At 38.4% G+C, this 24,319-nt stretch overlaps 1 protein-coding gene across 1 annotated transcript in view; it reads right to left on the bottom strand.

Annotated features, from left to right (window-relative positions):
• The window catches only part of LOC132157446 (CUB and sushi domain-containing protein 1-like), a 636,306-nt gene that overhangs the window by 30,035 nt on the left and 581,952 nt on the right, over positions 1-24,319 (bottom strand). Inside the window, exons 47-54 of the mRNA XM_059566804.1 lie at positions 22,559-22,747; positions 20,453-20,599; positions 18,094-18,282; positions 12,839-13,024; positions 10,677-10,871; positions 8,114-8,287; positions 7,351-7,524; positions 1,020-1,193 (exon numbers count right to left, since the gene is read on the bottom strand). Coding sequence (XP_059422787.1) covers positions 1,020-1,193; positions 7,351-7,524; positions 8,114-8,287; positions 10,677-10,871; positions 12,839-13,024; positions 18,094-18,282; positions 20,453-20,599; positions 22,559-22,747 — 1,428 coding nt within the window. The remainder of the gene's footprint in view (positions 1-1,019; positions 1,194-7,350; positions 7,525-8,113; positions 8,288-10,676; positions 10,872-12,838; positions 13,025-18,093; positions 18,283-20,452; positions 20,600-22,558; positions 22,748-24,319) is intronic.

A 24,319-nucleotide genomic window follows, 5' to 3' on the forward strand; every position in this document is an offset into this window, starting at 1 on the left:
CTCCTAATTTGCTGCTTATTAATAGTTAGTAATGTAGTTGCTAAGTTTAGGTACTGGTTAGGATTAGAAATGTAGAATATGGTCATGTAGAATATGTACTAATAAACAGCGAATATGTTAATAGCATGCTTATACTGTAAGCAAATATTTAATATGATAATTGGTCCTTAAAATAAAATGTGTAATGTGTAAATTTGTGTAATTATATATGACAGTTTTTCCTCTTAAACAACTATGTATTAGCATTTCATTCAAATATGACAATTCTACACATCTTTAGTGCATTTGTGCATGTCTACCTTTTTAACAATTGGATACCAATAAGCTTACAATTATAACAATAATAAATGTCCTTTTTTCTACATGGTTTTGTCAAAATTATTAAACTGGCCATAAATAATAATAATAATAAAAAAGGTCTAGTTAGGTTCTAAATACCAGCAAAAACACAAAGCTCACACTTGTTTCATGGAACAATGCATCTGCTCAGAGGAACGTCAGCCGTTCTCCCTGCTGAGTGCTTCATCCCTGGGCTGTGGCTGAGCCTGTGGGGAACTGTACATCTTAGAATCGTTGACCTGCCTCCATTTTCCGTCACGATTCAGTTTCACCAGGCCACCATCAACAACTTCCTCCGCTCATTAATTAATCATTAAAGTGACAAGATGTGCACAGTTACTCCTACTTAATGTCAGAAAGCATCCCACAATGTCACACGGGTTGCTGCAGACCCATTTGACTTTCAAATCGACACTTCAAGATGGGAAATGACACACAGAATTATTTGCACATTGCTTCTTGTCATTCACTGGCTGACTCTGACTGCTGAGCACAGATGCTGGTTTCGCTCTGTTAATGCTAAGCCCATGAGCTGTGGGTGTTAAACAGCCTCACTAAGGAGCTTCTCGCATAACAAGACGGTGTTCAAGGCTGTATCTCCGCTGAGGATCTCAGCAAGGGACAGGCAGCCTGGAAGCATTTGATATACAGTAAAATCATGTTTATTGAAAGGTTCATACCCTTGCACACAGGAAGAGGGTTGCTCCACTGTCCGTTCATGCGACACTGTGCTCTGGATGCACCGTGCAACAAATAGCCTGTGTTGCAGGTGAAGTTGACCACGTCGTTGAGATTAAACTCGCTGCCGTTTGTCCGACCATTTGCAGGGTTTCCAGGATGGCCGCAGGTTATGGCTGTTAAGAAAGCGAGAATGGTCAATCACTTCCTTTTTGAAGCTTGTGCTTAAAAAATAATATTAAGAAAAAAGAAAGGAAAACAAGACTTCTAAAGACACTTTGCTCACACTTTATTTTAAGGTCCAATTATGAACTATGAACTTTGCCTCAATAAACTCCTAATTTGCTGCTTATTATTAGTTACTAAGGTATTTGTTTAGTATAGATATTGGGTAGAATTAGGGATGTTAAATATGGTCATGCAGAATATGTGCTTTATAAGTACTAATAAACATATGTTAATAATAGGCATGCTAATAAGCAACTAGTTAATAGTGAGAATTGATCTCTATACTAAATTGTTACTGACACTATTTTAAACTAATGCTTTCTATTGCAAATGATCTGATGTCTTGTAATTAAGCAAGATCACCAGATAACAAATGTATTAATTAAATTACTGACATGATAATTAATAACACATTTATACTATTTAATAACAGATTAATAACACATTTATAACTGTTATGAATCTGTCCAACCCAGCATACACAAATTAGGCAGTATATACTAGATCAAATATCAACTGCTTGTTATATCGTAAACACATTTAAATCTAGTGCTGGGCAACTTTTTTAAATTGCAATTAATCCCATTGTTATGCATAAACCTAATAATGCATTCAAAAGTAGTGTATTGCGCACTTTTTTCCATTTAAAAGTAGGTCTACTGCTATATGAACAAAAGTGTAATATAATTTTGTTTGCAAACACTTTAAACAAATAAGGTGCTTTGGTACACTTTAGAATAGGTAACACCTATTAGTTGCTTATTAGCATGCATATTACTAGAATATTAGCCATGTATTAGTGCTAATTAAGAACATATTAATGCCTTTTTCTACTTGACTTTATTCTACATCCCTAATCTTACCCAATACCTAAACCTAACAACTACCTTACTATTAATAAACAGCAAATTAAGAATTTATTGAGAGAAATGTCGTAGTTAATAGTTAACAAGTGTTACCTATTCTAAAGTGTTACCGGTGCTTTTTACAGCAGTGTTCCTTTTATATAGTAGCAGTTAAAATATTTCTTGCAGCCTAAATATCAACTTATAACATTAATGCAATTAAATTAAATATAAAACAGGCTATTTGTCACTGCCAGGACATTAACGTTTTTTTATAGAAAATATTTTATGGTCAGTGTGATTTTGGCTTACTTGTCGTAACAGGATACATGAGAGGACTTTTCATTATTTTCCCGCTTTAGCAAGTTAACTGAATGGAAATTCAATGTATATTTTAATAAACCCGCAAATAAAAAGGTGGTGGACTGAGTCATTGCTGGCTATTTAGAAGTTAATTTAGAAAATCGTTTGGAGCATTTTTGTTAGAGTACCGACCAAGCGGCCAGCAGCGAGTGAGCCTATGTTTGATCAATGTAGCCTTCATAAATAATCACGACTTACCTAAAATAAAATCTATAGATATAAAAAAGTTCAAGCATGTAACACTTTTTAAACATTAAACCTAGATAAATGTGCGCTATATCCAATAGTTTGTGCAGAGAGTGTGCTTTGCAGGTCATAGAGGCACTAGTAACTGTGAAGGGTCTACTGTTTTTGTGTGCATTCACAATATCAACAAAACGTTGTGATTTTATAAAGTAAAGAAATCAAACATGATGAACTTTCTGCAGTCTCGTCTTGAACAGGAGCGCTTCATGAAAATTAACTGAAACTCCACGAATACATGCCTCACAGACATGATAAATATATCACATAAAGCTTTAAATTATTACTTAACAAACTAATACAAATCAAAAAAAAAAAAATCTTTCATTATAATCATAATCCATAAAGATGCACTTCTCTCTAAATGCGCGTCTAATGAGGAGATGCCAGTCAGAATCAGCAAATTCATCCTTGCGACAGAAAACACTCTTTATTAGTAAATAATTCAAATATTTCCTTATTGTTTTCCCCTGAAACATTTGGGGTAATTACTTTTTCTGATGCTTTGTGGCAAGCTTAAGCCTATTGTGTGCATTTGAATGTAGAACTGTTCAGCTGAACTATAACCTGAAAACTGGCCCGAAGCCAATAATAAAGTTGGTGCCGTCAGCACACAGGCTGAAATGCAGGGCTCTAGTTCAGCTACATAAGAAATACAATTCACAGTTATGAGGAGAATAAGAAACTGTCTCTAATCTAGCACACATAGAATGATTTGACTGAAAATTTGTCAGAAGAGATAAAAGAAAAATAGTGGTCAAGAAATTCAAAAAAAGAGGCAGCTTTTCTGCATTATTTATTTTAATTTTATTTATTTTTTTAAGTCTTTGTACAGCAGTTATTGTTCATTCTTAATCTATTTTAATGTAGATAATGTGTTACATAAATACATGAAATGTAGAACATATAACAAAGTGCTCGTGGCTGCCAGTTGGTGCCCCCCCTCATGCATAAAAGTAAAACTCTGTGTTACGTTTGGGACCCAGGGAAACACAGGAGACGAGAGATCCAAACGCAGTGTGGTTTATTAAGGGTAATCCAAATCAGAATCCAACAAGCTGGGGTCAAAACCAGAAATCAATCCAAAACAAACAAACAATAGGGATAGGAACAGGAACAGAAATAGGAACTGGAACAGGAAACTCGGAAGACAAGGAAACTCGGAAGGCGAGGAAACTGGGTGATGGAATGAAAGGACTCCATGAAGACAAACAGAAAAAGACCGGTTATAGGCAGGGTCATGACTATCAAGTGAAGACACCTGAGTGGAGAGACGTGGAGAGGCTTTGGTAGTTCAGCAGAGACGTGGAGAGGCTCTGGTAGTTCCGCGGAGGCGTGGAGAGACTCTGATAATTCCGTGGAATTAGACTGGATTCAGGAAGATCAATGATGGCTTGACTCTGCTCATGAAGATCATTGGTGACTAGACTCTGCTCATTAAGATCATTGGTGACTTGCATTTGTTCATAAAGATCAATGGTGACTTGCCTTTGCCCAGGAAGAATACTGGTGACTGGACTTTGTCCATGAATATCAAAGGTGATTTGCCTTTGCCCATGAAGATTACCGGTGACTTGACTCTGGAGTGTCAACGGTAACTAGCCCTGACTCTGGATTGTCAACGGTGACTAGCCCTGACTCTGGATTGTCAACGGTGACTACCCCTGACTCTGGAGGGTCAACGTGAACTTGACTCGACTCTGGAGGGTCAACGAGAACCTGACTCGACTCTGGAGGGTCAACGAGAACCTGACTCGACTCTGGAGGGTTAACTGTGGCTTTCATTTTGGGCAGTGGCGCTGGGCTGGCGGCCATCTTGCACCATGACGCTGGACTGGCGACCACCTTGTGCTGTGGCGCTTGGCTGGCGGCCATCTTGCACCGTGGCGCTGGGCTGGCGACCACCTTGTGCTGTGGCGCTGAGCTGGCGGCCATCTTGTGCAGTGTTGCTGGGCTGGCGGCCATCTTGCACCATGGTGTTGGGCTGGCAACCACCTTGTGCTGTGACGCTGGGCTGGCAGACATCTTGTGCAGTGGCGCTGGGCTGGCGGCCAACTTGTGCTGTGGCACTGGGCTGGCGACCACCTTGTGCTGTGGCACTGGGCTGGCGACCATACTGTGCAGTGGTGCTGGGCTGGCGGTCCTCCTGTTTGCAGACCCCGGTTCAGAATTGACCATCCCACCGGGAGAGACAGGAGTGGCTGGGGCATCCCACGGAAGCCGATGCCGCAAGTAGCACACGAATTCCCAGAAACCAAATGCGTCCAACTGATCCATTTCTATGCGAGGTACCGGTTCATCCAGACCGGTGTTGAAAATGTCCTTAATGGCCGCCTTATTATATCCCATACCCTCCGCCAAGGTCCAGAACACAAGGGCCATGGCACCCACCTCATTGCCCTCTTGGCAGAGGGTGGTTAATTTTAAATATTTCGCCCTCCGCTCCACCATACTGGCTGGGGAACGGGAATGAAGTCCCACACCACTGGATCTCGACATGATGGAGTCCTTCTGTTACGTTCGGAACCCAGAGAAACACAGGTATCCGATTAACGCGGATACGCGTTTTGAGTCATTTTCTCCTGATAACCCCGAAAAGAACTTAAATTACACTTTCAGTTTTAATCGTACAGATAAGAGCAATACATCAATCAAATCTATTGAGAAGCGTTACTCGTCATTGGGGAATCCTTGAGTGTGACGTGTGGGTATCCCCAGTATTACAGCACAGCGACGCACAAGCCATGACACAAAGTTACGGAAACTAAACAACCGAAAGCAATATATGTCTTCCTTAGATGTAATGTTAGTTCTGTACTTCAGCGTTGTGTAAAACACCATTATAATCTCCTTTGAATGCTGCTTACTTGGTAACAGCAAAGATGTTGAAATAAACATACGCACAATCAGCTTTTCCACATGCCCCGATAATCAAAACTTCTGCTTAGCGCTTGCTTAATTTCTGCAGATCAGTTTTTGTAACTGTATTATTTAATCCTCCTGTTGCTTTGGCCTTATTTAACAGCCGCTTGCACCACCTGCTGGTGAGCGACTGACAGCAGATGGAGATCATGCCTCTGTGCTCTACTGCTATTCCTGCAGCTCCCGGATGTGAAAGGGCGAATTATCTGCCGAATTTTAACCACTGAATTTGTGGAAGCGAATTTGGAAAGTGAAATAAAATGGACCGAAATTAGCCTGTCGAATATTATACATCGTATTTTTTAACCGATTTAATATTTTGGAAGTGAATTCTGGAACGTGAATATGAATTATTGATTTTTTAATTATGAAAAGGTGTGTGAAATATTTTGAATTGAAATATTCACAGCTTAAATGAACAACTTTATAAAATTGCCCTGGAAATTCAAGGCATTAAAATGCAAGTACTGTTAATGCAATGCATTATTTTTCACTTAGTGCTATTCAGCATGCTTTTTTGTTTCAAAGACATAAGTCATTATTTTACTTCCATAAGACCACTAGTGGAGACTCAGGGAAACCAGACAGCGTGACACTCTGCCTATGGTAAAGACTCATGTGTGCGGGATGTGGGAGAATAATTGGGTGTGCTCACACTAGGCAATCTTAACCGTGCCGATGCGCGTTTGACCCCCAAAGCCTGGTTCATTTTACTAGTGTGATTGTTCCGTTTAGCAGTCCCTGGCTCGGTTGGAAGAGGTGGGCAAGAGCATGGTTCAGTTATACTGTATATAGATCAGTGACTGTGAGCGCTAACCATGCCGGAGTACAGATCTTCTGATACGTGCTGCATGATTGTGTGAATATTTCTGAGCAGCAAAAGAGATAAATCTGTAAAGCAATACATTGTGAGAGGGATGTGCGTTACCTTGTCCCATACGACTCAAAATCATAAACCACAAATTTAACAAAACGATGGACGATGCACTGCACTTTTTGGATTCAAAACGATGAAACTTCCTATTTCCAACTTAAAAACTCATTATTTTTTTTGTAAACAGTGGACAGTGGTTTGTGAATGTTGATGCTTAAATAATTTGATCAGGAGCATCCTCTCCTGTGACCCATGATTTGTCTGTATGTGTATTCAGAGACAGTGAGAAATGGACTTTCATAATAATAAAATAATTGTAGGCATTAATCAATCAATGCATGATAACACGTTAACTTGCCCAGCCCTACTTAAATCTCAAATATTAATATTTGATATTAAGCATATCCAACTTAAACTGCATATATCCAGTACGTAAAGCAATATATAGCAAATCTCAGAATGTTTGTTGATATTGTCACAAAAACTGTATTATGTCACAGCTTTCTATATAACATTGGTAAATATCTCAACTTCCTGATATTTTTTACTAACCTTTTTACTATTCAACTGCTTGATTGCTTGTATCACCACATAATACATTATATATTATATAATCTCCAAGATATTAACATATAAACACTATGAACATTAACATCATGGGTTTCTGTAAAGCTGTTTTGAAACCATGTATATTGTTAAAAGCTATAAAAATTAATTAGACGTGACTTGATTTAATTATTATATAAAATATGTAATTAATCTAACTAAACATTTGAATATTCTGACAGACCTTAGACAGACCCAGAAATGTATTCATTAAAGAATAATAAATAAATAATAAATAAATAAGACACTTACGAACACACACAGGTGCTTGGCCTGACCACCTGTGATCTTGTTGGCAGATACGAACTGACGTCCCTATGAGTCGAAAGCCCAGGTTGCACTGATAAATGACTGTGTCCCTATAACTAGATCCATCTCCACTGATGTGGCCGTTAACAATTGGATCCGGAGAATCACAATGACCAGCTGGAAAACATTTCCAAGAGTAGTCAAAATCAACAAACCTCTAATGAAAATCAATTCTTCTTACTAAACAAACACAAATTCAAAATACGCATTTTATGGAGCATGAAGCATGGACACATCAGTGCTACACTAGGTCCAGAGATCGCTCCGGCAAACACCGCTTGACACTTTGATGAAATGCCCTCCGTGCTGTTTGGTCAAACAGCAGGTGATGTGTCTAAGGGTCAGCGCTGATCCTCAGACAGTGGCATATCTTAGTTTAGCTGCTCTCAATGCTTGTTCGAGGATTTCCCCTAGTTCCCTGTATTATCTAGAACTACAAAAGCCATAAATTAATATTGGTAACACAAGACTATGTCAGTGTAGGGTTAGAGCTGTAAATGTCTGATAGGAATGTTTTTCCAGAAACATGTCCTACTAAGGGAAATAATATTGTTATTAATGTTGTATTACAATAACTAGAACTATACAAGCATAATATAATAGAGTAGGAAAGCATCCAGTAAACTGATTTGCTTTTCTCTACACATGCATGGTTCAGTAATAATAAAGTCAGATCACAGAAGCCCCGCTGAAAGATGCTACTTACCCAGACATTTGGTCTCATCTCCCCTCCAGAGACCGTTAGCCTGACACTCCCTCACATGCGAGCCCACTAAAGTGTACCCTGTGTTACACATGAAGATGGCTGTGGCGCCATAGGTAGTCAGGGTGCCCATCTTCTTGCCATTAGGAGGGGATGGAAGCTCCCCACAGGAAATGACTGGAGGAAATAGCCAAAGCAATATCTTGAATACAAATGGTAATTTTAGCTGAATAAAGGTCACATTGGTGATGGCGGACACAATATGCCATTCTTATTCACAGTGACTACTAGCTACCAGGAAATGGAGGGGTGAAGTGGGCGTGGCTAAAAGCAAAACGGATGTTTTTTTATACTGGTGGACATGTCAAGGGTAATAGAAGTACACTACCAGTCAAAATTTTGGACACTCTTTGTTGCTTACTGTTTATTACTACTGTTATTTTAGAAGTATAGTATAGAACAAACAAATGGAAATTAAATTTAACAATTGGTTAATTGTCATGCTATAAATACCTACATAACAATTCTAGTTTCGTAAAGATAATCATATAAATGTTTCAATGGCATTTACACCATCATACTACTGATATGATTTGTCAAATAGCATGTACATTTATTTTGTTTTGTTTTATCAAAAATAAAGACTTTAGGTTAAAACGTACATAAATATATGAGGTACATTTTCTATAATTTTAAATAAACTTTTGGTCATATTTTAGTTTAGGGTCAAATTCCCAATATTAACAGACAATGATTTTTGTTTTTTTAAGTATTGGGTAAGATTAGGGATGTAGAATATGGTCATGCAAATATGTTATTAATAGGCATGCTACTGCGCAACTAGTTAGAGATAACTGGCCCCTATACTAAAGTGTTTCTAAACCTTCAAATAGCTTTTAATTGTTTACAATAGTTTGATTTCTATATTTAGCAAACAGTCGTTCAACAACATTCATTCGTATTTATTATTTTATGGCCTCATATTAAATAAGAGACTATATGGCATATACATTTAATAAGTTACTTGGAGTAAATTAAGAACAACTGCAAAATGAGAAGAACTGAAAGGGTTTTCTTTTTTGTGTTTATGTAAACTGGATTGGTCACACTTTATTTTAATGTCCAGTTCCCATGATCAGCTTTTAACTACAACTTTTCCTTCTATAAACTCATAATTTGCTGCCTAATTGCTTTAGTAAGGTAGTTGTTATGTTTAGGGATGGGGCAGTATTAAAGGATCTAAAATATAGTAATGCAGAACAAGGCATTAATATGTACCATTTAACAACCAACATAATAGCAATATGCATGCTAGTTAAAAGTGAGAACTGTTCCTTAAAATAAAATGTTACCACTAGATTCTTGCATTTTCTGAAGGAAATGTGAGCAGTGATTGGCCATTAAAACTTTGCCAGGATGCTAGGGAGCTTTGAGTGTTGCTATGTAATGTTTTTTATTTTATTTATTTATTTTTTTTTTTTTTACCACATTTAGATGTTAAGTTGTTCTGTGGGTTTTGGAACAAAAGAGACCACCTCAAAGTCTCTGTGATATTCTGGTATCAAGATAGAGCTCATAATCCTGCTTTAGTGTAAGCTTATAAGGATTGTATATTTGTCTAACAGGTGAAAACCATAAATCTGGTCACTAAATCTCTTTATTCAACAATAAGCACAATTAGGGTTTTATTTCTCACGTGTAGCGTTACCGATACAGGATTAAATACACAAGATTTCATACTTTGGGTTAGCAATTTGTTCAAATCTATGACGCTGAGAATGAGCATAAGTAATAGCGATGCTTACCTTAGCAAACAACACTATTGTATTGTTATGTGCATGCACTAGTCATGCAATCAACACGCATCAATTTTGTGACATTTTAAGAAGTCCAATTACAATTTAAGCCCCAGCTGTTTGCATCTGTTCCTTTCATTAGCAACTTACTCATCCTGGTGGGTAAACACATTAAAAATTAAGCTGCCTCTGATTAGAATATTTACATTTTGCTCTCTGACCTCAAATTAGTTAAAGCATTTTTCACCGAAGACTTAATCACCATGATACTGTTTACACAGCCTGTCCCCGCGGTGGAAACCAGGCCATGATCAGAACTGACTGAGCAGTGGATGGCGTCTTATGGGTGCATGCTAAATCCAGAGGATTACGCTTGGATCAGTGGAGAAATAAACGAGACGTGGCATAGAGAGCGGCCAGATTTCAGATATATTAGCTACCCTAATGAATATGTTTCATTAGCTCACAATGGATGCTGTTTGGTAATTAACACAGTGATCTTTTCTTGAAATCCCAAGAGCGGAATTTGGAATTCAATTGTGCTTTTTTTGTGGGGTTTTCTTAAAGGAATAGTTTAGCCCATATTGGACATTTTTGTCATCAATTATTCACATTCATGTAATATTCTTTCTTCTGAGAAACACAAAAGATGATAGACAGGGCTTCTTTTTTTCATACAATGAAAGTGGATGCTGATTTATCCAGCCAAGCTCCAAAATCAACAAAAAAAGTATGCAAGTCTTGTTGTGTTTGTGTAAAAGCATTCTTACTCTTGCAGGTAGACTTCTCCTCCAGCCCTTCCCATGTTGCATTAGCTAAGCATTTGATGGTCCTCTTGCCCATCAGATAGTAGCCCGGGGAGCAGCTCAGCATTATTAGTGCACCAAACTCATTCAGCGAGCCAGATATGAGACGCCACACCATGTGTTCTGAGAGCATGCTCTCAATGTTTGGGCACTGAACCGCTGCAGGACAGAGGGCAAAGAATGCATTAATGGAAAACCATGACCTTGTGGGTCCTAGAACTGGAATAACTAGAGCTTACAACAGGAATTATGGGATAGATATACAATGATATAACCAGTGAAAAGTTAGGACATACTTGACTGAATGCATGCTTATCAAAGGCTGCTTTATGTGCATGAAATTACATTGCACTAAAACAAAACACTTTCATTATTAAATAACTGAGAAAACATTATATAATGCTTAACAGATCATTAGTTCAAATTTGCACAGCCAGAAATATGATATAATGTGCTTGTTAGAGTTCGCAAATGTACTAATTAAACATTACCTAATTATTATATGATCATCAATTAATGCAAATTGAAATGCTTATAAACATCATTAAACTTTTAATTTATATGATCAGGCACTTTTTTAGTAATCTTCAAATGATTTTGACAAATGAGTAAAAAAGTCATTAATAAATCATTAACAAACATTATATAATGCTTAACGGATCTTTAGTTAAATTGTCATTAAACTTTACACTCATGTACTTTCTACAAATCTACACAGAAATTATACAATACAATAATCATCAAAGGCATTTAATCAATGTATTATATATTTTAAAATCATTTGTAGGTTTGTAGAAAGTACATGAGCCTAAAGTTTAAAGACATCTGTAAGCAATTTAATTTACTTGAATTAATGATCTCTTAATCATTGGGTAATGTTTAATAAGTTTATTAGTAAACATTAAGTAAATTATCTCATGTTTGTAGATTCTGAATATGTGATCTGTTAAGCATTATTTGAAAATTATTATAAAATTTTACAAAATATAAAGTTTCTACATTTAAAATGAATGATTACCTAACAAGCGCCAAGAATAGGCTATTTAAAAAGCAAGCCATAAGCTGTGTCCAACATTTTAATTTTCAATTTTTTGTCAGTGAGGTGGTTTGTATTTTTGGATAAAATTACACATTTCACGTTCTATAAACTCACACCATTGGTTGAGAATCTTGGACTGACTTCAAACAAAGAGAGCAATGTTTGAAAGAGTTTTCACTCTTCCTGAGTCAACCTATGAATTACTTGGCTTTCATTTCATTTCGTTAGCACATTAAAGATTGGAAAATGTGGTTGATTTGTCTTGTGTGTTCATATAAAGGTGGTTAAAAACTGAAGTGGAGACATAAGGTTTCAGAGTAACAATATTACAGCCGGCACGGAACAGATGGTCCTTTGAATGAACAGCACAGTGCATAGCTTGGATTCAAAAGAGGCATAATTTGGTGCGGGCGCATCAAACTTTGAAGGGAAAAAAAGGCTTGCAAGCTAGGTCAGGTATACTAAACAAGATCTTAAGTAGACCAAAAGATCTTTCCCTCCCCCTGCCTTTATCTGTCACATAATGTTCTCTCCCCATGTTCTACATGACAAAGGTTTCACATCCCTCAACTTGCACTTACTCAGAAAATTACGAACATCTCAAGTGCTACAGCTAGTCTCAGACACAATGGATGTCATACTATCATCCGTAAGTGAGAGTGAAAGAACACCTTGACATAGTGTTACAGAGCAGGGCAGAAGCCTCATCCTTTCTCCTTTCCATCGATGATGAGGGATATCATAATATTAGATGACATTACCTGTAGCAACATCGGCTGTAATGAGCGTCTTGCCATGACCTCTGAATGTATAATACATGGTTATTTGGCTGTGGGCTCTTTATTCGGCTTTGTAGGCTAATAGTAATTCAGGTCAGAGGGGGGAAATGCCACATCATACCATTTGTCTTGTTTGAGTTTCCAAACCACAAAAAAATCAAGTCATTATTGTTCATTTTGCCAATTACCTGCCCTACATTACTCTCAGAGGGGGAACCGAGCGAGAAAGCGGCTGACTGCGGCTGTTCAATGAGGCGGTAGATTTTAACATGCTGTTGGCATAGAAACAGAGGGCTTGATTTGCTCACGTAAACAGCAGGTAGGAAGTGCCACATTGCTCCAGGTGCCATCCTCCAGGCAGACGGCGGTGAGCAGGCTGCTCACGTCAGGCTTATAGCCCTCCTCGCATTGGTACTGCACCTCACTGCCCACTGTGTATTGGAAGCCGTGGAACGACCCATTAGCAGGAGACTCTGGCGCTCCGCAAGACACAGCTGCCAATCAGACACAAACAGCATTACAGGTGGATAAGTGCTATACAGCGCTTCTATAAATAGAACTCTCATTCTATTCAAATTCCTACAACACCTCCTGACTTGACTTTCTAGAAAAAGCACTACATGATCAGCAACATTATAGCAGCCATTATAACACAGTATCTCCTTTTTGCTAAATAGTTTGTGTTTTTTTAATGTGGAAGTGGGAAATATGGACTATGATGAAAATTAATACTTGATTTTGATAATGATAAAAATAAATAAGCAGAATTGATTTAGAAGAAAATAAGTAAAATAAGCATATATATTTATTTACACTTTTTATTGATTATTTTAAATACCAAATGCATCATCAACATTTTACATACTGGATTAATGCACAATGTTTCTGATATGTTTCCAGATTCTATGCATATAGAGAAATACAAATATATACATATATAGCTTGGAAGTAGGAGCTTTGCAGGAACACCTGAAGGTGAAAAAACCATAAAATATTATGAAAAAATAATAATAATAATTTATTACAAAAACCAAACCTGACCGGAATCTTATGCAATGTATTGCAAAACCCTTTACAGTAGGGTTTCATTTGTTGAACTAGCTCTTTTAAACAAGAAAAATTAAGGGGGTCTCTAAAAAATGGAAGGCACACAGAGGAAAGCAATGGAACCAATTAAAACTCTTCCTTGTTAATAGGATCACAACCGAAATAAAAATCAAGCCCTGAGCCCTCCTCTACCTCAGAGTGACCTGCTGGCAGACTGCTTTGATCGCTCCCACCACTTAAAGAAATTATTGGCCTTAATTAGCACCCATTCTAGATGCCCTTCAATACAAATGGGGCCTAGTCAGAGCTATTCTGAGCTGTGTGCAATGGTAAAATGATATTAGTGTCATAACCTCCAGTCCTTGGAATGGTGTCTTTTACCTTTGTGTGATTAAGAGTAATGAGATTCCATGAGTAAAATCTTTGCTTGTTAAATCTATAGAAAGTTTGGCTGGCATCTTTGTGAAACATCTTTAAAAGGTCAGAATTTAAGTGCGGTCCTGGACACCATTTTTGGGCAGCAGTCAGCAGAAGCTTTTTATACATTATACATTTTATACATTTTTTATACATCATGGTCTGAGACTGGATAGCGCACCTGCCAATTACATAAGAGCTGTGTGCTAATAGGGATACAGTTGTTTTGTCATAAAGGTCCATTTTTTTTTTTTTTTTAGATTTATACATCATTTGAAAGGTGAATAAATAAGTTGCCTAGTAACACATCTAGTGGCTTCTTGGACAAACCTTTTTGATTTAGTATCCGAGACTTTACAGTAGTGCTGCAAAAGCATGAGGTCTTGCTTTCCCAGCACGCGCACACACATCTGTCTGAGTCTGATCTGTTCAGCGACCAGCTAAGAGAAGCAGCGCTTTTAGTTAAAAGAGATATTAAGTTGCTTCTCTAATTTTACACGCAAGTATAGCAGAGGTCGGCCCGGCACTAAATAATCATTCCTAGAAAAGTGTTGAAGCCTCGTAACCCAATGGGGACAAGGAGCGTACAGAGAAGGCAAATGCCTGAAGCACTGGTTTTGCCAGAGTAGTCCATTTAAACAGAAAGGACCCAAGCCTATAAGGACGGTACATCCAGATTATACAACCTGGTAAATGTGGACAGCGAGGCCCAGCCGGCCACTAAACAAATTTCTGCAATGGAAATTCCACTATACCAAGCCCAGGAAAAGGTAATGCCTCTTGTTGAGTGGGCTCTTACTCCCGTGGGGCATTGCAGGCCTAAAGAAGAGTATGCTTGCTTGATAGCATCAATTATCCATTTGGAAAATCTCTGCTACATGACCAGAGACCCTCTGGTGCATTCACCTAAGCATAAAAAAGCAGATCTGACTGCCTGAACAGGATGGAACGCTCAATATATATCCGCAATGCTCTGACAGGGCAGATTAAATTCAGCTCTTGGTCCTGCTCCAAAGAGGATGCACCAAAAGAGCTATTACCTATGCTCTGAAGGTAGCTGAGAGCACTTTAGGTACATAATCATGCATTGTCTTCAGGATGACCTTGAATTCGTCATTGGACCTGAATTCAAGACAGGTGGAGCTCACAGAGAGAGCATGCAGATCTCCCATATGCTTTATCTATGTTCGCACCAGTAGCAGAGTGGTTTTAAGAGTCAGGGGATGAATGTCAATGGACTGTAATGTCTCAAAACACCGTGGGGACAGTGACAGGGGAGGCGAGGCTCCTAGACCCCTTCAAGAAGCGAACAACTAGGTTGTTCCTGCCCACCATCTGGCCAGCTAAAGGAGTATGTGAGGCTGCTATGGCTGCTACATAGACCTTGAGCATGGAAGGGGAGTGACACTTATCTAACAGCTCATGCAGGAAGGACAATATTAATGATTTGTTGCAGGAAATTGGGTCATACACCAGGCAGAGAAGACAGACCATTTAAGGGCATGGAGCCACCTTGTAGAGGGTGCTCTAGCCTGAGATATTGTGTTTAACATGCTCTCTGGGAGGTCCACAGACTCCCATCGAGAGGCCAGAGGTGCAGAGCCCACAGCTTTGACTGGAAACAAAGAGAGGAGGTCTTATCTCAGGGGGATGGGCTATGGTGCTGCTAAGAGCAGCTGAGACAGCTCTGCGAACAAGTATTTGTTTCTCCAGAGTGGGGCATCAACAGAACCTTGATTACCTATGGGATCAGGGTGATTGGGGGAAAAGCGTAAAGGAGGAGGTTGGTCCAGTCATGGGCCAACGTATCCCTGTCTCTCGAAAAGTAAATTGGGCAGTAAAGAGTTGAGTTTTCTGAGGCAAAGACGTCGACCTCTGCCTTGCCGAAGATCTCCTAGGTTCTTTGAACAGCCGACTTTCCTCTTTCAACCAATGGCTGTAATCCAGTTTGCCATCGGACCGAGCTACCCAACCCATGTTGGAAGTATCTGTCAAGACCACCATTCTTCTGCAGACCATAACCAGGGGTATACCCTTTTCCATCCACTGAGAGTCTTTCCAAGGGGCCAGAGCTGCTACGCAGGGCTGGCTCATCTTGACACGCATGTCTATGGTGCCAGTTGTGGGACGTAATTTGTGGTTTCAGCCAGTACTAAGGGGCTGCATGGGAAGCAATCCCAGCTAAAGTACTGGAGGCACAGAGGCCATGAGGCCCAACATCTTCTGAAATGCCTTGAGAGGGTGAGGGGCTCCAAATTTGAATGAGGCCACTGTGTGCCGAATAGCCAGTGCATGATCTGAACTGTTCCCAGGAACAACATCCTTTGGTTGGGGACAGCACGCCCTTGGCGAAATTGACCCTGAGTTCCAGGCACTCTAAGTGGTTGAGGAGGAAGTATCTGTGGAATAATAGCTTGTTCCCTGACTAGTCCAGGATGAGCCAGTCATTAAGATGATTCAGGACGTGGATTCCAATCTGTCTCAGCAGGGAATGAGCTGCATCCATGCACTTCGTAAAAGTGTGAGGAACTAGGGACAGTCCGAAGGCAAGGACCATGTATTGATATGCCACTCCCTCGAAGGCGAATCTCAGGAATCACCTGTGGTGGGGGGCTATCTGAATGTGAAAGTAGGCATCTTTAAGATCCAGTGAAAAGAACCAGTCCTCTGGGCACACTTGCAAGAGGATCTGCTTCAGTGTAATCATCCTGAATGGCCATCTCATGAGGGCACGGTTCAGGTGCCTGAGATCAAGGATGGGCCTTAGACTACCATCCTTTTTGGGGACGAGGAAATGTAGATGGCTCCTTTTGCCAGCAAATTCATTACCTCGGCCCACAAGACATGTGCATCCTTGCTCTGAACCGAGGTGGAAACCACACTGTTGAATCTTTGAGTCTTCGAGCGAATTGAAGAGAATAACCTCGTTCTGTTATCATAAGAACCAATTTTAACACTCCGGGGATGGCCTGCCAGGCCTTGGCCCGCATGGCAAGGGGTTGAGTTGGTTCAATTGACAGTCCACCATGCGGGGACCCAACGCTTGTGATATTCTGAACTTTTTTTTTCTTTTTAAACACATTTAAAAATTCCAGACCACATCAATATTAATAAGTACTATTCATTTTTTATCATTTATAAGTGATATATAATTGTCCATGAAGGCTGGAAAAACTCCTCATGTTCAAGTGTGCATAATTACTGAGTTAGTTTTCTTTTACAGATAAAATTAGCCAAAAAAAAGAGATTTAACTCAGAAATCTTTTGAAAATATTGCAAACCTTACAAAAAATATTTAAAAATAGAAAAGATCCAGGACCAGGTTCATGGTCACCATTTTGTCTAGGTTGAGTACATCTTTTTTCACAAAATATTTGTTAGGAAGAGAAGACGAAAATAAAAATACTTTCTTCTAAAAGTTTTAGACCCTATTATTTCTACATTATTCATGAAAAGTGCAATAGTCTTAATCATTATATAATCATCTCAGCCTCATCTCTTAACCTGCCTTAAACTTGTACAAATAACAGCTGGAACAATTAGGCCTACATACTGTACATTCGCTCACTATTTTTATGCAAGTGCACGTCTGATGGATGACTCGTCTCGCTAATGAATGCACAGCAAACCTCCAGAAGAGACCATTTTCTTTGACAATGCTCTGTAACAGAAGACACGAGGGCTCGGAGTGCGAAAGGAGAAAGGGCGGACAAAACACCACGTAGGCTTAAGGATAAAATTAGCACCTCAATATAAGAGGAAAGAGCAGAGAAGGAAGCATGAACAATGAAAATAAGAGAACCCGCGACACATCAAACACATTCAATTTCATTTCTGTCTTAGTCTTAGCATGACTGAAGAGTCACCCATTATGACATTGGGACAAAGGACACTCGTGATCTCATTGCACAGTCCTCGACGGAAGTGTTTAATGGAATAAAAGCGGCTTCTCGTCGAGGCATGCAGAGGTGCTTTTGAGCGCCCTGAAGAATGACACATTTTTTTATACGTGAGGAGGCAGGCTGCTTTTTCAAGGCAATTCCCAGTCATTTAAATAAGGAGAATGAGCCAGTGAATATCTCTGTCGAGTGTGAGTTACCTTGGCACAGTGGGGCCGGATTGTCCCACTGGTAAAGCCCACTGGGATGAAGTCTGCATGTAGCATTTCTGTGACCCACGAGCCTGTATCCAGCGTTGCAGTAATACTGGAGCCTGCTGCCTGGCCTTTCTCTTGCCCTATTGATGACTCCTCCATTCTTGGGTTGATCGTTCACACTGCAGTATGCAGCTGCAGGAGATGGTAACAAGCACAGTTTGTTGCAGTATGATGTCCAGGGTTTTTGGAAAATATTACTTCTTTAAACCATCTTTGTCTATGTAAAACCATTGTGTACTTTTTAACCTTTATGTGGATTTTAGTGTAATGTGGCGATTTCTGTGTGCAATGATGCAATAATATACTTTTCAGATATAAACAGTTTAAGGGGTTAAGGGGTCATATGATTCGATTTCAAGTTTTACTTTCTCTGTAAGTGTTTCTCTGTTGTGAATAGATAAGATCCCTAAAGTTGCAAAAACCAAAGAGATATTCTTTATAAAAACTAAGACTCTTCCACGCCCTCCTAAAATGCCTCATTTGAACATGTCTACATCACAATGTGGGAAGATTTGCATAACTCCGCCCAAATGTTCATGCAAAGAAAGAAGGTGTAACTTTAATTTTCACTGTAGTATTGTTGCTACTTCCATGTTGTGGAGACAAACGTTGTTTTTCATTGTGAAAACGAAAACAGGGGCATTGAGGAGAAACAATAACTTACAGTATGTGGAAAACTAAGTTTTTTATTTATTTATTTATTTTACTTTAAAATGCATAAACGCATTTCATCACACCAAATACACAAAACAATGTTCTTTTTAGCAACATCATATGACCGCTTTAACATAACACACTTACGGGACCTTATCTGTTATCATTTTCTTTGAAACTAGGCTTAAAATATTTCTTAAGGATAACTTCGCCGGTAAACAAAGCATACTGACATGCCAACTTGTTTGGCAGCTTTTTATTGCACAGAAATTTTAATCTAAGAGTAATCAATATTTTTGGTCCATTTCATCACAAGAAAAACTCTGCTAAGTTAATTCAGTCAACTTTTATGGTGGTACACGGCCATTTAGATGAACTCAAAACTATGTGATGTGGACTAAAAGCAATACAGCTCAAACGTGGATTTTATGGAGTCTTTAAAACCATTTTTAAGCTTGATTCTGAGATAAAAAGAAATTGCAGCTTGATGGTTATGAACAGATCATTAGATGTTGTTTTTGATGTGACACAAATACAAGTTTACCCATCATAAAAAGGAAAGCAGAAGCTTGAGGGATGTCAAAGCTTAATCTCACTTCAGACAGATCAAATCAAATGCATCATCACACCAACTCTGCTGAGAGGTTTAGACTTGGCTGTGAGTGATTAACTAGACCTTATGTGGTCCTGAATTTTAATTTTCTTTACCCTGAAAGCCCAACAGAATAAGAAAGGTGGGAAAAAACAAGGAGGGGCTTGAAGGTGCTTCTCAAAGATGCTTAATAGAGATAAGTGTTATATATAAAAAAACCTTTACCTACTTCCTGTAAGTATTTAAAATTAAAAATCTAAAAACACAGTAGCCACTCAGAGGTTTAGAAATCACAGTTCCTCCTAATGACATAATGGTTTCTCTTCCTGTCTACACTTGACAAAATCCAATAAACAAGAAACATGTGGCAACACACTTGAGAGCAAGAAATGTTGACTGAGAGGCAGAGAAATGGGAATGGGTGAAGAGATGCAGAGTAACCATGGCCACTGGCTGGCTTTGCGGCTCATATTTCATGTTTAGCCATTGGTGGAAATGTCGGTCAGAAGCATACAACATGGTAGTTATTCAGCAAAATTCATTACTGCATCATTGACCTCTATTACAGCAGACTTCCCAATGGCTCCCTGAAGGTAGGACATGTCTGGTTCTAGCCTAATGAGGGCCAACAAAAAGCTGACTTTTTTACTTATTGACCCATTTGGATCCAAAGCAACAACCTTGGAGGGCTAAGTGGTGGGAATTAATCTGAGGCACATATAATTACATACTATTAAATGTACCAACAGGCTAATTAGAAATAATTGTTAATGTATTCATGATTTAAATGCCTGGATGCATCAAATGTGGAACCAAACAAATGGATCAAAAAAAGAAAAAAAAACCCTCTGTCTTTGACAACACATTCTGATCCTGCCTTTATCAGGACTAAATGAATAAAGATTTTGTTTTATTCTCTGATTTCTCCTTTCTACAAGTGTTGCTGGTTTTGTGCTCATTAAGTCCGTTGTTGTTTATACGTTTTTAAGAATAACTCTACATTCATTCTGGATGCATCCATGAAAAACACGAAATGGTGAAATATGTTTAGCAAACCTGTGTAGCGTATTTTGAAGCCCTTCTTGTTGGTCGCATGATCAGTTGACCATCTGAGGTAAAGCTGGTTTGTTTTGCTAGTGAAATTCAGTTGTGTGGAGTGGTTCCCACTCAAAGCCACCAGCAACGGACTCTGCCCAGATGGCCCTTGTAAATAAAACATCACAAAAACAACAAGTAAAGCTAAATATTGCAAACCACAAATCTGTTGGGCAGCAACAAGACAGACATGACTTTATGAAGAAACAAATGTCAAAGAGCAGTGGTTCTCAAACTTTTCAAGCCAAGTGCCTCCTTTGATCAAATCAGCATTTCCAAATTCAACCTAGCTATCACAACTGTTTACTATACACTGTTTTTCTTGTCACTTGGCTGGTTCCTTGAGGACCTTCAGAAATTCTCTAAAATGCATATAATAAAATGTGAAAGTTTTATGATCCATTTCATAACCACTAACACTGAATCCTGACCAATGTACTATCTTTAAACTTCTCTTGTCTATTAATAAGTAATTAGATTGCTCTGCATTGTCTAAATTATGTTTTAAACTGAGTGCTAAATTCAGTGTTTCTGAGTGAAATTCAGACCACCCATTGAAGGCAAAGTTCCCACAAAAATGAAAATTCAATGTGAAACTAGGGCTGTGCGATTAATCAAAATCATCATAAAATCACAATTTGAGCGTGCCCGATTTCTAAAAGGCTTTATAGCACGATTTTCCATGACCCCAACCTCCCGCAGTATGCTATCCAAACCAAACAGAATGCAGCACACCTAAATGGAGCACGAGAAAAGAACAGACTGGGCATATGCCTATATAACGCCAGGTTCACACACTCTGTCTCTGGTGCATATTTTTTCTGAGCCCATGTTAACGGATCAGAGCGTTCACACTGCATGCAGTAAAATATGCGAAAGATGTGAACAGAAAAGGTTAGAAATAGAAAGGTGTGAAAATAATTAATATCAAGCGCATGAGCATAGAGAGAGTTGTGAGGGCACAACACACAATTTGAGCGAGAGGAGAGACATGTTTTAAGTGCACGCACTCTCTCCAGGCAAAAGCAGCATGTATCTGAGCATGCGCGTCTGGTTTTGTGCAAGAGCAAAGGAAATCCGAATGTGAGCGGAGAGATTCACCCTCGCACATTATATTAATGTGCTTTCGCGTAACAATAATGTGCTCTCGCTGCTGCTTCTGCAACACATACAGTACATACTTTATACGCACTGCAACACATTTCAACACATACTGTAAGGAAAAGCTACAATGATCTCTATGACTTATGCATGGCAAAAATTGAAAAAATAAATAAAATAAAAAATACATGAACACATGTCTCTGTTCTAGAGACATGTTACAACTTTTTTATAAAACTCTAATTGGTTTTCCTTTGGAAATATGTTTCAAATTCATACTGTATGCATTTATGATTGTAAAGCATGTCTCTGTGTGTCAAAATTGATTAAAATCAAAATCACAAAATTGATCAAAAATATCGCACAGCCCTATGTACAACCATAAAAACTTTCATTTTGCCCCATTCATTCAAGTGCTCAGTTCACACATGCAAGGCAGCAGCTAATCAGTTCTTCGGTCTGAATCCAAACTTTTACTGAAATGAGGTTATAATGAAGTACATAATGTTCAGTTTTGTGCACAGACCGATCGTTGAGACCTCAATGTTTCATTAATTTTGTGTTGCCTGTATATGATCTTTTTTACTTTCAAAGTGATGGTAGCTGTTGACTTTTTGTGAAACACCAAGGACAAAATTTTCAGCTAAAAAAAAAAAAATCTTAATTGCCCTACTTCAGAAAAAAAAAAGAAAGAAAACAAAATGGATGGCCTGAGGGGGGAGTAAATTAACAGCACAATTCAATTTTAGGGTGAACTATATTCCTTTAAGCATGCCTCCTAAATATAAAGCTTTTCTGTCTCAGTTCTTGGTTTGACCTTTTATTTTTATAGTAAACATTTACATTCTAAAAATGGTCAAAATGGCTCACAAATGATTTTTTTTCCAAACATATATATGTGTCATGAAGTGTTATTGTTAGTAGAATAGAATAGAATAGAATAGAATAGAATAGAATAGAATCTACCATCAAAGATCTCCAGTTCGTCAAACTGCTTCTCACTCTGGAACATTTCCACATAAATGGCGATGGTGAAGGCAGGCTGCACTCTGATGATCCAGGAGCAGGTCTGGGAATTGGGGTAGTTTTTTGGGAATCCTGGACTCAGGATCACACCAGATGAGGCAGACCGTTCCTCATTTGCAGGACACTGAGCTGTAGCACAGACATAGTATTTCACAGGAATCATGGCTATTATAACAAATCACAATGTGGTTATCCTACAAACAAAGCACAAGATGCAAGCTCCAGAGTATTTCAGTAAAAACAGTAAAGCCGAAAAACTTTCTCCAACATGTGCAGTGCTTCTCCTGGATTTACCTCAGGGGCTGTGAGCCTTGGTTTGAGGAAGCAACAAAGTGAGTTGAAGCTTTTTGTTAGTCCGCTTTGTGGGCGGAAGGGTGGAGGAAACAAACCAGGAGAACTAGCGCTTCTTCATGGCACTGTACAGAAAGTACAGACAAGCCAAATGGCTCAGATTTACAACTGAAAGCTTTGCTGTGGATAACTGAAATGTTTTTTTTTTGTTTGTTTGGTTTTTACTTGCACTCCTAAGACAGCTGTTGGCTACTGTCTATGTGTTACCATACAACAAAACTATACAACCTCTGGGGTGTTCAGTGCCATCTTTTTATGGATTACAATTTTACAGGCTTTGATTACAAGAATCACACTAATGATTCAACATCTTTATTTTTAGATTAATTTTAGATTGGTGTCCTCCAGGCATTTTGAAATTATTTACATGAATACTTTCTTTTGGTTGTGTTGTGAAACTCCACTTATTAAATATATTCTCATTACTGTAATAAAGTGCTTTATTTGTGTATTATCATAAAATTAACAACAACAACAACAACAACAATATTATTATTATTAATAATAATAATAATAATAATAAAAACTGGATGTGCACATGCTGGAGGAAATAGCACCATGTAAAGTTTAGGCAAGTTTAAGATTTAGGCTTTATGCTGCATAAGAGTCACTTTGCCATCATCAGGAAGCTTTCATCTTGTTTTTTTGTCACAAAAATTAACAAAAAATAACAGTATGCACTAAATATCATTAGGTTAAATATATTAATGAGATATCAAATCATAATTCCGTATGCTGCATATGTTAAAGATAATATACTAACATGGCATATAACCATGTTGTAAAATGTTTTTTAGTGTAGTGTAGTGTTAGTTTTTAATGTTTAAAAAATAATAATAACAATAATAATAAAAAAATATAGCTGCAAGCAGCAATAACGGGCCAAGCACTACAGAAGCAAGCTTCAGACGAACGGCAGGAACGAGTAATTAAAACCGTTTTAAGATTATTTTAGGCAACCGTAAGCCGAAACCTAGTATGTTTGGTATCGTAGGACTCTGTAAGGTTTCAGGAGTCTAATTAGATGAGTCTCGTGAAAATAAGTCTACCACACCCAAAGTTAAAAGCATTTAAAAAAAGAAGATCGCCACTAGGTGGCGCTGTTTCGAAACTTCTCACGCTCCTTCAGGACATTGTGCTGATGACCCATACCATGTTTCATAACAATCCGTTGATGCAAAATACAGCATTTTAGCACAAAATTCTAAATGGCCGACAGTCAAAATGGCCGAAATGGAAAAATTGGATATCAGTCAACTCGGCATGTTGCCCTGAATCTAACAAAGACCAATTTTATGATTTTTGGACAAACCATTCAGAATTTATAAGCAAAAAATAAGCATTTTTCAT

The sequence above is a fragment of the Carassius carassius genome, chromosome 14 (assembly GCF_963082965.1).
Source record: "Carassius carassius chromosome 14, fCarCar2.1, whole genome shotgun sequence".
In the NCBI taxonomy this organism is placed as follows: Eukaryota; Metazoa; Chordata; class Actinopteri; order Cypriniformes; family Cyprinidae; genus Carassius; species Carassius carassius.